Below are 13,504 nucleotides of genomic sequence, written 5' to 3'. Positions count from 1 at the left end.
GTTTTTTTGCACTTCACAAACCCTATATAATGAACAGCTGTTCAACCAATACCACCATAGTACAGCTCAATTTTTTTTTTGTTACAATGTGAATTGTTTCCCCTCTTACATGCACTCAGGACCTCACAGGCTTTCATGTTATGCAGTTTGTGTGAGGCACCTGCACAACCCAATTGTTGCTGTTTCCTGAGAGCTCCAGAAACACTGCTGTGGGCAGCTCTTATTCCCCCAGGTAATTAGACTCTCTGCTTGAGTGATTTTTTGGGCCAGGTTTTCCTGCTAAGCACTGTAAAAGGCAGGTGAGATTTTCTGGTCACAATTCTGTACACTTTTTCATGCTTCATTTTGTTTAATATTAGTGGTTAAATGTCAAAGGACAGATAAGTTTTTTCCCTATTATCTGTGTATCAAAGTAGCAAGTGGAAGAGGCTTGACCATGAGATGATATTTTCTGTGGCAATACTGGAAGACTGCTTTAGTCTGCTTTGTATCTTTCAGATTACTTTTTTCATGTTAGCCAAAAAACAGTCCTGCCTGTCCCAGTTATACATTCCTGCTTTTTTGCCCATGTCCTGCTGATTTCATGGGCTCTAGGACAGTTTGTTGCAGTTCCATAGTCCAGACCAAAAACTTCTTGGATATCTTCATGCATTAGATGCTAGAGCTCAACTGTCTCGCTCAGAAGCATCACAGCCAGCAAAGGGAAGTGCTGGGAATAGCCCAGCCAGGGAAAGGAGGAGCTTTCACAGGGCATCAAGAGATTTGTCCCATCGAAACCACACCCTTCCAGGCTGTTGCGGAAGAAATGTTCCTGCAGGGAGTTACTGACTGCTGTGCTTCAAAAAGAAACATGCCAGCTTCTGCTTTGAAGTAGTGCTGCAGATAAATGCTTAAACTGACACATTTGTATTGCACCTGGTAGTTGTGAGTCCTGGTCTAAGGAGAACTTCTAGGCACCAAAATAATGCTGTTTTTACTGATGCTGACATTTCTCAAACCGGGAACTCTTGCTTAATCTCCAGAACAAATACTGATGTGCTGCCAATGCTGCAATAAGGAGCTCTCACAAAAACTTGAGATTAACCCTGTGTTTTCTCAGAGGAACAGCATGACTGTTCACCTTCTCACTGGAATAAAAACACCCTTACAGAACATGAATACAGAAGCATGATTATCTGGCTACCAAATAAGTTGCACTTAGCCAGTAATGCTCAGTTTGCTTTCCAACCTAAAGGAACCAAAGTGATTGTATTAGCTCTCCCTTGATTTCCTATGATTTTAAAAACTTTCAGTTGGAATGTCTCAATTTTCCTAGTTCTTATTTCCCCCCCCCCCCTGACATTTGAAGGAATCAAATCCATTTCAACATTCAAGTTGTTCACTTGAGCAGTTTTGGAACCACTCTGGGACATCATTCTTGGCAGGTCTGCTTTAATCAGCAACCAGAGGAGAATTATTTTGTGGTAAGGCAAGACAACCTTATCCCTCAAAGCCAGGGGCACTATCCATCAGAAAAACTCACCTGTCTTTTACAATACCTACATGCAGACTTCAGAGGAGCACTGGAATACCCACGTGGGGTCTCCATTACCCAGCATCATGTGCCTGACAGTGAGCATGAGCCGACTGAAAACCCTAAGGCATGCTTTTTCCTTTCCACATACTTTTCTTGGTTTAATTCTTTTACCATCCTACATGTCTAAAAGCTTAAGAGAGTCCTCCACCTGAAGGTTTGGTTGCAGAATACATGGCCCCTGATATCAGAGCTGACTGCTGCCCAGACAGGACACCCTGCACACGTCCTCTCCTCATATCTGCAGCAGCACAACCTCATCTGCACCCTTGCCCCAGCCTTGGCACCGAGCTGGACCTTACAGCAGCTTATCTAAATCCCTCAGTCCAGCAGAAAAGTATCAATTTGTTTGCTGTGGGGTTAGTAAGTTCAATGATAGCCTTCATGTCAGCCAGCAAGGGCTGGAGCTGCTATCTGGAGCAGGGCTGGGAGGAAGGGCACTTCACACTTTGGGCAGCAGCGATCCATTGCATCAGCCTGGTCTGAAGTGGCAAATCACAGCTCCAGAGCAGCCTAAAGCCATCTGACCTCTAATGCCTCATCCTCTCCCTCCAACAGCCCTCAGGACTTTCCCTGACTCATTTCAAATGCTGAAGTAAAACAAAGCTAAACAAAAACCCCAGCTAACCCCTGATTTACTTCCCTCCTCCTACCAACATAAAACTCCGGCTGTATCACCCCATTCCAGCATAGATCTCAATGACCAAGCCCTGCAGAGACAATGCAAGGCCTTTTTATAAACCTAACACTGACGGGGAGTCTTTTTTCATGGCAAAGTCTGCATTGCTCTCAGTCTATATTCCATGAAATTACACAAGCTGACACAGAGCATTAGACTGCAACACAATGTAACAAACTGGGGTTTCCTGGCAGCAGACAGTGGCTGGATCACAACACACAGGGCTCTGGGTCACTTCTGTTGCACTTGCAACAAGCAGGAGGTGAAGACTGAAACAATTTTGGGAGTAGCAGTGCAGACAGGCAAAGGGATTAAATCTGATGGGGAAAAAACAGCTTGTTGGGTTCAGCAAGCAGATAAAGGTACAGACAATAAGGCAGGATAATCTGCTACCATGTGTCTTTCTTTTCTTGAAGCACAAAAGGGAAAAAAAAAAGTTTCATGTTCACAATTTTCTCCTGGGAAGATAACAAAGGTCTTCACATCTGTTTCTTTAGCATATAAAGATTTAGTCAATAACCTGGACATTTCTGAATAATACCTTAGGATACAAACCCACACAGACACCCAGTCAGGACCATAAGCCAAAATCCTGCCTCTAGAGTGTTCATATTTGCAATATTATAAACAAGTGGCATCTAAAAATTGGTAGCAGGCGTAAGCCTAAGTATTTCATGAAAATATTTTTTATTTGCTTACCAAATATTGGAGTATTTGATTATATAAGAGGAAAATACTTCTACCCGATGCTCTTGATGTTATCAATGGTCTATGCTGAGAGCACCCTGAAAGACCAGTGCTCTCTGGGCTAGTGGTTCACAGAGATTTCCCTCCTCCTCCTATATTAGTAGCTGATACCAGTTAATCAACAAATGGCCTGCAATGTCATTTTTGTCATCAATGACATGTAATCAAATCAAATCCCATTCAACAGGTTTCAATTCCAACGCAAACTATTCAACTACTTCCCCTCTGAGATGAACCTTCACTGTGAAAACTTCCACATTTATAACAGTCCCAACACAGTGCACATCCACCTCCTTGACTCCTGCTCCAGGCATCGACTCATGCTCAGGTCAGGCACAGGGTACCAGGTGACAAAGACCCCCTGACCAGACCCCATGTGGATTGTATTCCAGCAGTCCTGTGACGTCTGGATGGGAATAATTTAAGCCTCAGGATATGGAATCTTTTTCTGGCTCAGTTTGGTCATGGTGCAAGTTATTCTATTTCCATGTACCTCAGTTTATTTGTTTAAGAACTACAGATTAATCCGTTTTCCATTTTGGAAAGAACAACTGATGGCAAACGATAGAGAAGTTAAGTTAGCATTTTCCTGCTGGAACTGATAATCCTCCCTTCTTATCACAATTTTCCCAGAATTCCTCTCATAAACAAACCAAAGAAACTTTGCCAAGTTACCAAAGCGTTCAAAAATTCATGAGACAAGCAAGAACACGGTAACATACTGTCTAATACTCAGCAGCACACTTTGTCACACCAAATGAAAACATTAATGAAAACGCTTCAATATATGGAGTCTTACTGTGACTTCCTGCTACTGTTTCTCCACTGAAAAGGAGAACTGTCATTTTTTCATAACTTGCTGAAATACTGTTTTATTACTCATAGAGTTCTCTTCATAATTAGACCCTTAATGGAGCCAGGATTACTCTCCATGCTGAAAAGACAAGGAAAGTAGGACTGTCATGACTCACAGCAGATTGCCACAGCAACCAAACTGGGACTCAAGTCCAGCTCTTAGGCATCCTACCCTGCTGCTCTCACTTCACCACGCATGTTTTAGATTTCAGAGGAAAAAATAAAATCATATGGCTTTAATAACAAAATACTGCCTTCAAGCCATTCAGGCTTGAAAAAAACAAAATCTGAACAAACCCTCAACCCTAACTCAATTAAAACCCAGTCAAGTTGGGGGATACGAAATGCACTTTAAAAATTATAACAATGTTCTTTAGATATTTGGTCAAATATAATAAGAGAATGAAACATTCACAAGGTGACTGATTACCTGTTTGTTCATGCAGAATTTAAGACAGTCAGTCATGACTGATGAAATGCAGCATCCAGACAGCCAGTGCCAGTCCAGGTTATGATGTTCTCCTCTATCACATCTTGACACAGCTCCATGTCTGATAGTGTTTCAGGAGAGTCTTGATTCCCTTGGTGATTTTTATTTAGATCTTCAAGACTAAGAATATCATCTAAAAAATAAAGAAATTACAAACTGCAGCCAAAGACACCTGAAATTACTTTACATAGTGTGGAATTTCTGTTGTGTCAGGATAGAATATATCTAGAACAAGCTTTTATTTTATCAGAATCCTCTTGATTTTTGCCTCCTAAATAGCCTATAAAATAAATGAAATCTTTCAGTTTTTTGTCTCATAGGTGTTGGGCAGTGAGAGACAACACCCATGCATGCATGTGTCTATTCCCACTCTTATGCTGCCTCTCCAAAAGCAGCCTTTCTTTTAAAATAGGCAAATTTCTATCATATTTTAGACAGAAAATTCTACCAGCTTTCAGGGAACTACTGTTGTGTATTTTTAAACTCGTTATGGAACCTGTGAAATTGTACTGCATTAATATGGAAACCATGGAAAAAGACAATGAGCAACCTTATCCCATAAACTCCACACTGCAGGAATTAATGCACGCAGAAGTCCAGAGCCTCGCATGACCCCTGGTATCTCTTACTGCTCAGGTGTGTGACCTGCTGTTTGACAGCGGCTGAACATGAGCCAGATGTGCTCAGGTGGCCAAGAAGGCCAATGGCATCCTGGCCTGTACCAGCAATGGTGTGGCCAGCAGGACCAGGGCAGTGACTCTCCCCCTGTACTCAGCACTGGTGAGGCCACACCTCAAGTTCTGTGTCCAGTTCTGGGCCCCTCACTACAAGGACACTGAGGGGCTGGAGCGTGTCCAGGGAAGGGCAATGGAGTTGGGGAAGGGTCTGGAGCACAAGTCTGATGAGGAGCAGCTGAGGGAGCAGGGGTGGTTTAGCCTGGAGAAAAGAAGACTCAGGGGGGATCTTATCGCTCTCTACAACAGCTGGAAAAGAGGGCGCAGCCATGACAGGACAAGAGGAAATGGCCTCAAGTTGCACTGGGGAGGTTTAAATTGGCTATTAGGAAAAATTTCTTCACTGAAAGGGTGGCTAGGCATTGGAACAGGCTGCCCAGGGAAGCCATGAAATCATCATCTCTCAGAGTGTTCAAAAAGGAGGTAGATCTGGCACTTGGGGACATGGTTTATTGGTGGAGTCAGGCAGTGCTGGGTTAACGGTTGGACTCAATGATCTTTTTCAACCTAAGTGATTCCATGATTCTATTATTATGCTGCCAATTTTTAGTGATAATGAAGTTTAATTAACTTGAAGACACTCAACCTTTCAGGGAAGTAAAGTCTCAAGAAAGACTACATCATGCTAAGCATCATTTTGATCTGGAATGGATAAACTTGCTCTAATTACTAGAATTATTTCCTAAGGGAAACTTTATAAGGCAATTTTAGCACTTGGATCAGGAAATGTGAAGTAATGATTCACAGCAACCATAGCTCTGTCATACCATGTACACAATCAGTGGCAGCACAAATTCATTTATCCTAGTGCTTTTGCACAAAGAGGAGTGTTATCAGTCATTGGTGATGACAAACCGTTTGATAAGAAGAATTTTATACACTTTTTGTATCCCAGAATAGACTTACCAGTCAAACCATCTCCATTCTGCAATCCATTTGTTTTCTGTTTTTCCTAAAAGAGAGAACAATAGTCCAGCAAAAATAAAGTATGTGACAAGAGATTTTGTTATTTTGGGTGAGAAAGTCCATGCTCTATTTTATAATTACTAATTAATTGTATTTACAGGATTTGTAAGTTAACCCTTTCCAACTAGACAAAGAGAATTAATTTGCCTACAGTCATGCAGAATAACTTCTCTGCTGCAGCTCTAGCAGAGGTGATGGAGGATGAGCTTTGGTCAGATGATGAGAGAAAACTATAAGAAGGAAAACATCTGAATGATGGTAGCTTGTACTTAATGAACATAGGCCAGGTCAAGACACAGGTATCAAAATTTTTTGAAGTTGATCTTTCAAAACCTGAATCCTACCGTGGCAATGAGCTGGTTCTAGAAATATTCAGAGGAGGACAGAAACCATCCATCTCCTCATTGTGGATATTAAAGCAAATTACTAACAAAGTACTGAAGAATTCCCCTTTGCATTTGAAATATTGGAAAGCCTTCCAAAATCCCCTAAAATTCATACCTCCACAGAGGTCTTCCACAGTAAATAGATCATCTTTGAAACTTTCCAGTCAAGGGGAACTATATAATCATCTGGCAACAAGGATTCTGCAGAAGAAAATATTTTTTGCAGTTGAGTGTTCAGATCTCTCCACAGCCAAAAGATATCATTGAATTACAATTTTTGCACACATTATTTAGGGATTTTTTTTTTTAAAGTAGATTATTAAATGAACCAGCAGCAAAATCAGAATTTAGAATTTCTAGAATCTAAGGCCAGTGCACAAGAGGAGAAAGAGGGGGAAGGAGATTTGGGTTTGGTTTCTTTATTTAGACAAAGGCTTTCCTACCATACTTTCATTTCCCCCCCAAACTCCCCTAAAAATAGGCACACACAAGTAAAACAAACCTTTCAGACAATAAATTAAAAGAAATGGAACTTAAATAACAACCTTTAAATTTTAAAATGCTTAATTATAAGAATTTGTGCAGTATCACGACAGAAGCTACTATCTAAAATGTTTTAACTCTAACTGTTTAAGAAGCTGAAAAGAGATTCTTTATAGGAAAACTGTCTGAAATATATTCTACACTTACATGACAATCATACAAGCAAGACAGATAACTAAATCTTTCATTTATAAATAGCTAAAGACATTTATTTACCAAAAATTTCTCCTCCAAAATAATTTCAATAAGAATTGACTGCAATTTCCAATGTTGTAAAATAATACCCCTCAAATGTGTCCATGAATAAATAGTAGCCTGTCAGTATACATATGCCACAAAAAAAAAAAAAAAAGTAGGATAATTTTTGAAATTGTAGGATAATAATAATAAAGGAGAATGTGGCCAGCCAGGCACAGTTCTGATGGGAAAACCCCAGCAGTCAGCAATCACAAGCTGGCAGAGCTTCAGAGAAATATCAGGGTGGGTTTGTATTTCTTAAAGGTTATTTCCAAAAGAAAGTCATCCAAACTCCAGAGAATGTCACCTGTTACTGACTCAAGGAAGAAGGACATTTGTTTTATTAACCTACTGAGTGTTTCTGAATGCCTGGCTTTTCCTCTCTTTTCTTGGAAGATCCCTGTTTTCAAATGATGGCTAACTCCCTCTAAGATTATGAAATTTAAGATCACAGATACGAAGATTCACCAAGTTTGGAGAAGAAAAATGTTTTAAATATAAGAGTTGAGGACATCAGCAGTACCTCCTTGCTTAATTTCAGCTCTGTATGGAAAGTTCCTTTGTGTGTGGTGCCAGATTTAGGTAAGGCAGCATTGCAGGTCCTTTAGGGACCAAGCCACGTAATGCTCCCTATGATTTGTATCACTGTTCTGGCAGGTGGCATTTCCATTAACTTTTAAAAAATAACAAAGAATCTTAAGGTCAGTTGGGCTAGAAAACCAGATATAAGATGCTTCTCAGTTGTCAGATTATAACTTTCATATGAAAATTCATGTTTAAGTTTAAATTCTACTGAAACAAACAGATGTAAAGGTCTGTATACTGAAAAGCTGGTCTGTTTCTTAATCCTGTTTGTTGTCTAAATGAAAGTTACAGTTTCTCCACTAAATTTGGACCCATGAATCTGAAAAACATTATGCACAGGGACCATGGCTCCTTCAGCAGGTGTTCTAGGGTGATTTCCAAGCAAAACTCCATTGCTGTTGCTCGTTACAGCCCTGTGGGATTGCATTAGCCTGCAGTATATTGGGAAACAATGGTTGCCACACACAATTCCTTTGAGGACTGATTGTCTTTTACCTGCAAACTTAAAACTAGATACAAAATATAGTACAAAAATAAGACATCTGGAGCTCTGGAAGGCAAGTGTACAACACTGGGACACTCATTAATCAGGCATGATTGAAAAGAAGGCATTCACTACCAGAAAATACACCTTTTAAGTTTGATATTTAGTTTCAAACTAAATTAGATTTTGGGATTTTCAACAGTATCTAAGCCATGTAAGAGTGTATGAAAACTTTACTAAAAAAAAAAAAATGTTACTATCTGGAATATAAAACCAAACATGCAACCTTTATATAAGAGCACACATTTTGTACCACATTTTCATTTAGTTCCATAATCATCACAGTAAAGTCTTACTCAGTAGGATGTATTAAAACATGATTTAGTTCTGTAATCAACACAGCAAAGTCTTACTAGGATATATTAAAATGTCAGCAAGTGTTTCATGCTTTGGATTTGAAGTTAGTCAATTTTTGTTGCTAAAGACTGCAAATACAGGACCAAACCAAAAGCCCCTTTTGCAGAGACTGAGGATTTTAGGTAAAAACTAAAAACTATCACCAAAGCAGCAGTGATTTGTTTCAACAGGATTAATATTTAACTAAGAACTGCAATAAAAATTAGTTTTTAACCATAGTCTTTTTGTTTGTTTTTTGGTTTGGAGGGAGTGCTTTGTTTTTTGTTTGTGGTTTTTAGGAGGTTGTGCGTTTTTTGGGGGTTGGGTTGTTTTGGGTTTTTTTACTTTACATAGGAGTAGTAATAAAAGCACTATACCCAGTGGAAGACCTGGAGAACCAAAGAGCTGCACAAGTTGAAAAGCAAATCCTAATGATAAGGGAAGTCCCAGAAAACTACATTTCATATCTGCATCTTGACAATCTTCAGGTTGTGAGGCCTTTGCTGGCTCAGAGTCATCTGCTTCATTTGCATTCTCACTGCAGCTTGCCAATGTATTAGAATCTTCTAGATATTCAGAAACAACTTTAAGAGAAGGCAAAGTATCCGGCTGGCCATTTGTAACCTCTGAAGAAACATGTTCACACTCATCCTCTCTTTTATCAACTACCTGTTGTGGCTGAAGTGTTGTAGCTTGCTCCTCCTTAGTTTTGGAATCTACACAAACCTTGAAGGCACATTTTAATATAGGAGAACACTGTCCTGAATGAACGTAAGAAATATTATGTAACAAAGCATCTGCATCTGGAGTGGCTAAGGAATATTCCTGCAATGAATGGTCCTGTTCATGTGCTTCTCCACAGTTCTTGCTTAGAAAGTTCTTCTGCCTCACTTCCAAAACACTTTTCTGGGGAATATCTTCTCTTACCAGGACTTCCTTCCCTCTCTCTGTGTGACCAGCAATCTGTCTTGGAAGGTTAAACTTTGGTGCTAAGTTGACAATTCTCCTGTATCTCTTCCTCTTCAATGTAATTGGTGTAGCATCATTTATTGGCACATTTACCTCACTTGAACCCTGCGTGAAGGTAGCCCTGGCTTCCCCTAGGGAACCAAAGTGCACTTTACCAGTTGGAGATGCAGACAGACCATTGCTTATTATGTTGCCAGTCTCCTCCGTTTCTGTTTCATGATGGCTTTCCTTTACCAATCCTTCACTTGACTGATAGCAGTTTAGCTTTGCTGAACTGTTCATGTGAGTCTGTTCAGGTTTCATCACTTTCTGAGGTCTTTGTTCACCTACAAATTTATCCTCAGAGTAAGGAGAGAGAGACATTTGAGTATTGAAGCCCATCTGCAACTCCTCAGTAGACAAACTAATTGAAAAAAAAGCCCAGGCATTGGAGCTAGTCTCTTCTGCTTTTAATGCACCTTTGCCCTCTGTGTTATCAGGCACGTTATCAAGTACATTGGAATTGTAACACTGAGAGATTTCTTTTTCTTCACTGTTTAAACTTACCAGCTTGGCTTCCAAGTCAGGTTCACATGTAATTTGACATGATCTCAGTTTGTTTTCTGTGCTTAACAGTGACATACCATAGTCTTCAGAAATGCCTTCTGTTTCCTGGATGGAATTCTTATCACTGCTTATTTTTAGGAAACTGCAAAGATTGTCTTTGTGCCTTTGATTTGCTTCCTCATCATCTAGTGCATTTTTGGTTAGGTTTTCAGTACAAAAAGGTTTTACATCTCTTAAAAGCAAACTGTCACTTTCTACAGGCAATTCATTTTTCCATGCACTATTTGACATCACCGAGACCTCAGGCACAGTGACCAGAAAACTCTCCCTTGAAACCCCTGAAACTTCTTTTAGGCTTTCATCACCACTCTTAGACTGCTCTTCACAAACTGCTACTGGATCCTCTGGGTCTTTGCTGAATGTACACAATGATTTTTTGTTTTCTTCTTCCAAATCATCCTCCTCGCTTTCTGATCCATCATGGTCACCTGGAATTGGATGATGAGCTACTCCACATAACATTTTCTTCGTAATTTCTGTACGATTACTTTTCATTGTTTTGTTTCTTTTTCTCTTCTTCTTCTGTTTTGCTTTTGTTAACAGGTATCCAGGGTTCTTGCTTAAAATTGCCTCCCTATGTGAAAACAAAGAAGATTAAATGTAAAACCACAAACAGGTAAAAAAATCAAAACCCCACTAAATTAGAGTAATAATGTATTCATGGTGATCAATTTGAAGAATAGGTACTTTATGTTAATATGATGATCAAACAGACTATATGCTTTTTTTCAATAGATAAGATCTCAGATCAAACCTTCTATTGATTAAACAAATGTTTAGTCAATAGAATTCAGGACAATCCTGAATATTTAAATCTGTTTCAATAAATCCAGCTGTCATCTCAATAGCTTAGCTTTACAAAAGGTATCACAAATCATTGCAAGACCAAACATCGTGTTTCTGGAAGTTTTTCTAGCATGATATTTGAATAACAGATCCTGAAGAACTGCTGCTATTCTGAAATTTCATTAAATGTCATGCTGAGCAGAACTAAGTGAAAGACAATGTCATCCATTAAGAACAAATACTCACATTCAAAACATACTAACCAAAATCCAAATAATGTAAAGTTACAGTGACTACAGCAACTGATATTTACTGTTCAGTATATTAAGTGTTGACTCATACATATTTGAAAGAAATATTTCATATTTTATTACCAATAAAATAATACACTGTGAAAAAATTAAGATGGTTGTAAGGAAAAATGTTTATTTATAGTTGATTTTGTAGCTCTTTTCAGAACTTCTTATTTATTTTGTCTACATTTCTCATCAAATTTAGCAGAAAGCAGCCCTGACTTCTCTGAAATCTTGATGCTGGCCCATCAGCCAGCTAACCCTGAAATGAACACTTGTAAGAAAAACCCAGTCCAAGATTCCACCCAGGAATCTAACATCCCCCCTTAAAATTCTTCAGAGAGATAAGATTTTCAGAACTAAATTTGATTGATAAATTGTTGTACCAAACACCTGCTCCTTTTCTGTAGTTCTTTACTTTTCTGAAACCCTTTGTTTGGAATGGTACTTCACACAACACACTAAAGCAAAGCAGCAGCTAGAATCATAGGGTAAAATTAGTTAATTTTTGGGAATGCATACGTAGAATTACCTGCTTTAAGTGCTGTATTCTGAAATTCTTGAGAGAAGCAATACAAAACAAACCATAAAAGGGTGACTGCCATTGTAGAGGGAAAGCTGATCACCAGGAGGCAGCCTGGGAACTAAGGGTCACTGATGGGAATCTATCCTTACCCTTTATTCATTCCTAAATTTACTCATTGCTAGTCTCTTATAAGTTCTTTCTAATTTGAACTCTACAAAGCAAACCCTTCTAATTCTCAGAAGGCAAAGGATATCAGCAGCTTTCTCAACATAACAACAAAGTTGCTTGACTGCAACAGGATTCAAAAGTCTTGATGCCTTGATATTGCTGCAAAAAACCACTACGGTCTCCATAGTGATCCTGCTGGAAAGCTATTATTTACTGGCCTATAATAGTGTCCAGATAAGAAATCCTACTAAGAAATGGTATTTCCTTCAAATGTTGGCATTTAAGTCCAAATGGTGCTTTTCTCCAAGTAATGAAAACTGACTTCTTTTCCAGATCTGTGTATTTTTGATACAGTGCCCTATAGTTTAAGTGTGACTGTCCACACCACAGATGACTGAAGACAGCCAAGATAAATTCCATGTTGAATTCTGTTCACAACACACCCCCTAGTCAGCAACATGCCTCCTATCTCTCCAGAAAAGGAGACATAGAATGCCAAAGTTTTATGATTGAACAGGTCTAATTTGTCTGTTGAAATAAATTATATCAAAGTGTAGTACCTGCAATAGTAGCTGGAGAGATTATTTTCTTACATATACCCCAAATGTGCAGAAATCATATACTAATCCAAGATTATATCTTGAATCTTGACATTAACTTTCTTATTTAGTGAAGAAAATTCATAACTTGAAAGTGGTTTTAGACAAGGAAATTCTCTGGGGTTTTCAGATTCATAAAACCCCCTACCGGGGAAGTAGAAAAGAATGTCCTAATTTTAACTGTTTTTAATGGACTGGGGAATAAAACACCAGACCTGTGCACCAGTTTTAAGAAGAATTTATTGTTGTACCTAAACTCCTTGTGCTGCCAGACCAACTGCAGAAATGACAACCAAATTATCCATGTCAGCACTGGCACAGGAAAGGAATAAACTTCTCCAGCCTTGATATTATTGTAGCTATACTTTGCCTATCACTCACTTCTCCCAGATGTGAATTTGCACTGCTGCTGCTGGAAATTAACTTCTCTACTACTGGTGCAAGCGTGTTTCTGGTGTCTAACCCCTGACACATCTGACAACACTTTCACGACAATGCTGACAGAAACTTCCTTACGCTGGGATGTTGCATCAAAGGATATTGATATCCTCCCAAAGAAATGAGCGAGAAAGTCTTAAAGGTCTGCACACTTAGTCTCCTTACTATTAATTCTGAATCAGGAAGGAAAACCACACTGGATGGGATTCACTTTAGAATGCAAGAACAGAAAAAACACATTCATCAAATAATAGGAAAAGAATCCCATGGATAATCCAGAAAAACTAACAGCTATTACTGCATTGAAATTATTGCATGTCAAAATAATAATAAATGCAAATGTTGAGCCAGGATGATGATTTAGCATACCTGGATATGACCATGAATAGTGACATTCAACAGTTCATCATAAATACAACTACATAATTTCTGTGCTTTGAAAAT

At 38.9% G+C, this 13,504-nt stretch overlaps 1 protein-coding gene across 6 annotated transcripts in view; it reads right to left on the bottom strand.

Annotated features, from left to right (window-relative positions):
- N4BP2L2 (NEDD4 binding protein 2 like 2) overlaps positions 1 to 13,504 on the bottom strand; it is a 41,956-nt gene that overhangs the window by 1,832 nt on the left and 26,620 nt on the right. For 4 of the 6 annotated variants that reach the window (XM_069012265.1, XM_069012262.1, XM_069012267.1 and 1 more), the window contains 4 exons: positions 9,053 to 10,824; positions 6,546 to 6,631; positions 5,985 to 6,030; positions 4,285 to 4,477 (listed from right to left, as the gene is read on the bottom strand). In XM_069012265.1, coding sequence (XP_068868366.1) covers positions 4,317 to 4,477; positions 5,985 to 6,030; positions 6,546 to 6,631; positions 9,053 to 10,824 — 2,065 coding nt within the window. In that variant the 3' untranslated portion in view covers positions 4,285 to 4,316. Of the gene's footprint in view, positions 1 to 4,284; positions 4,478 to 5,984; positions 6,031 to 6,545; positions 6,632 to 9,052; positions 10,825 to 13,504 lie in introns of those variants that run through there. The other 2 variants (XM_069012279.1, XM_069012272.1) reach the window with 2 other exon arrangements.

This window comes from Aphelocoma coerulescens, chromosome 1 (genome assembly GCF_041296385.1).
Source record: "Aphelocoma coerulescens isolate FSJ_1873_10779 chromosome 1, UR_Acoe_1.0, whole genome shotgun sequence".
Taxonomy (NCBI): domain Eukaryota; kingdom Metazoa; phylum Chordata; class Aves; order Passeriformes; family Corvidae; genus Aphelocoma; species Aphelocoma coerulescens.
The sequence above is the reverse complement of the archived record's forward strand: the minus strand, read 5'-3'. Positions and strand labels throughout refer to the sequence as shown.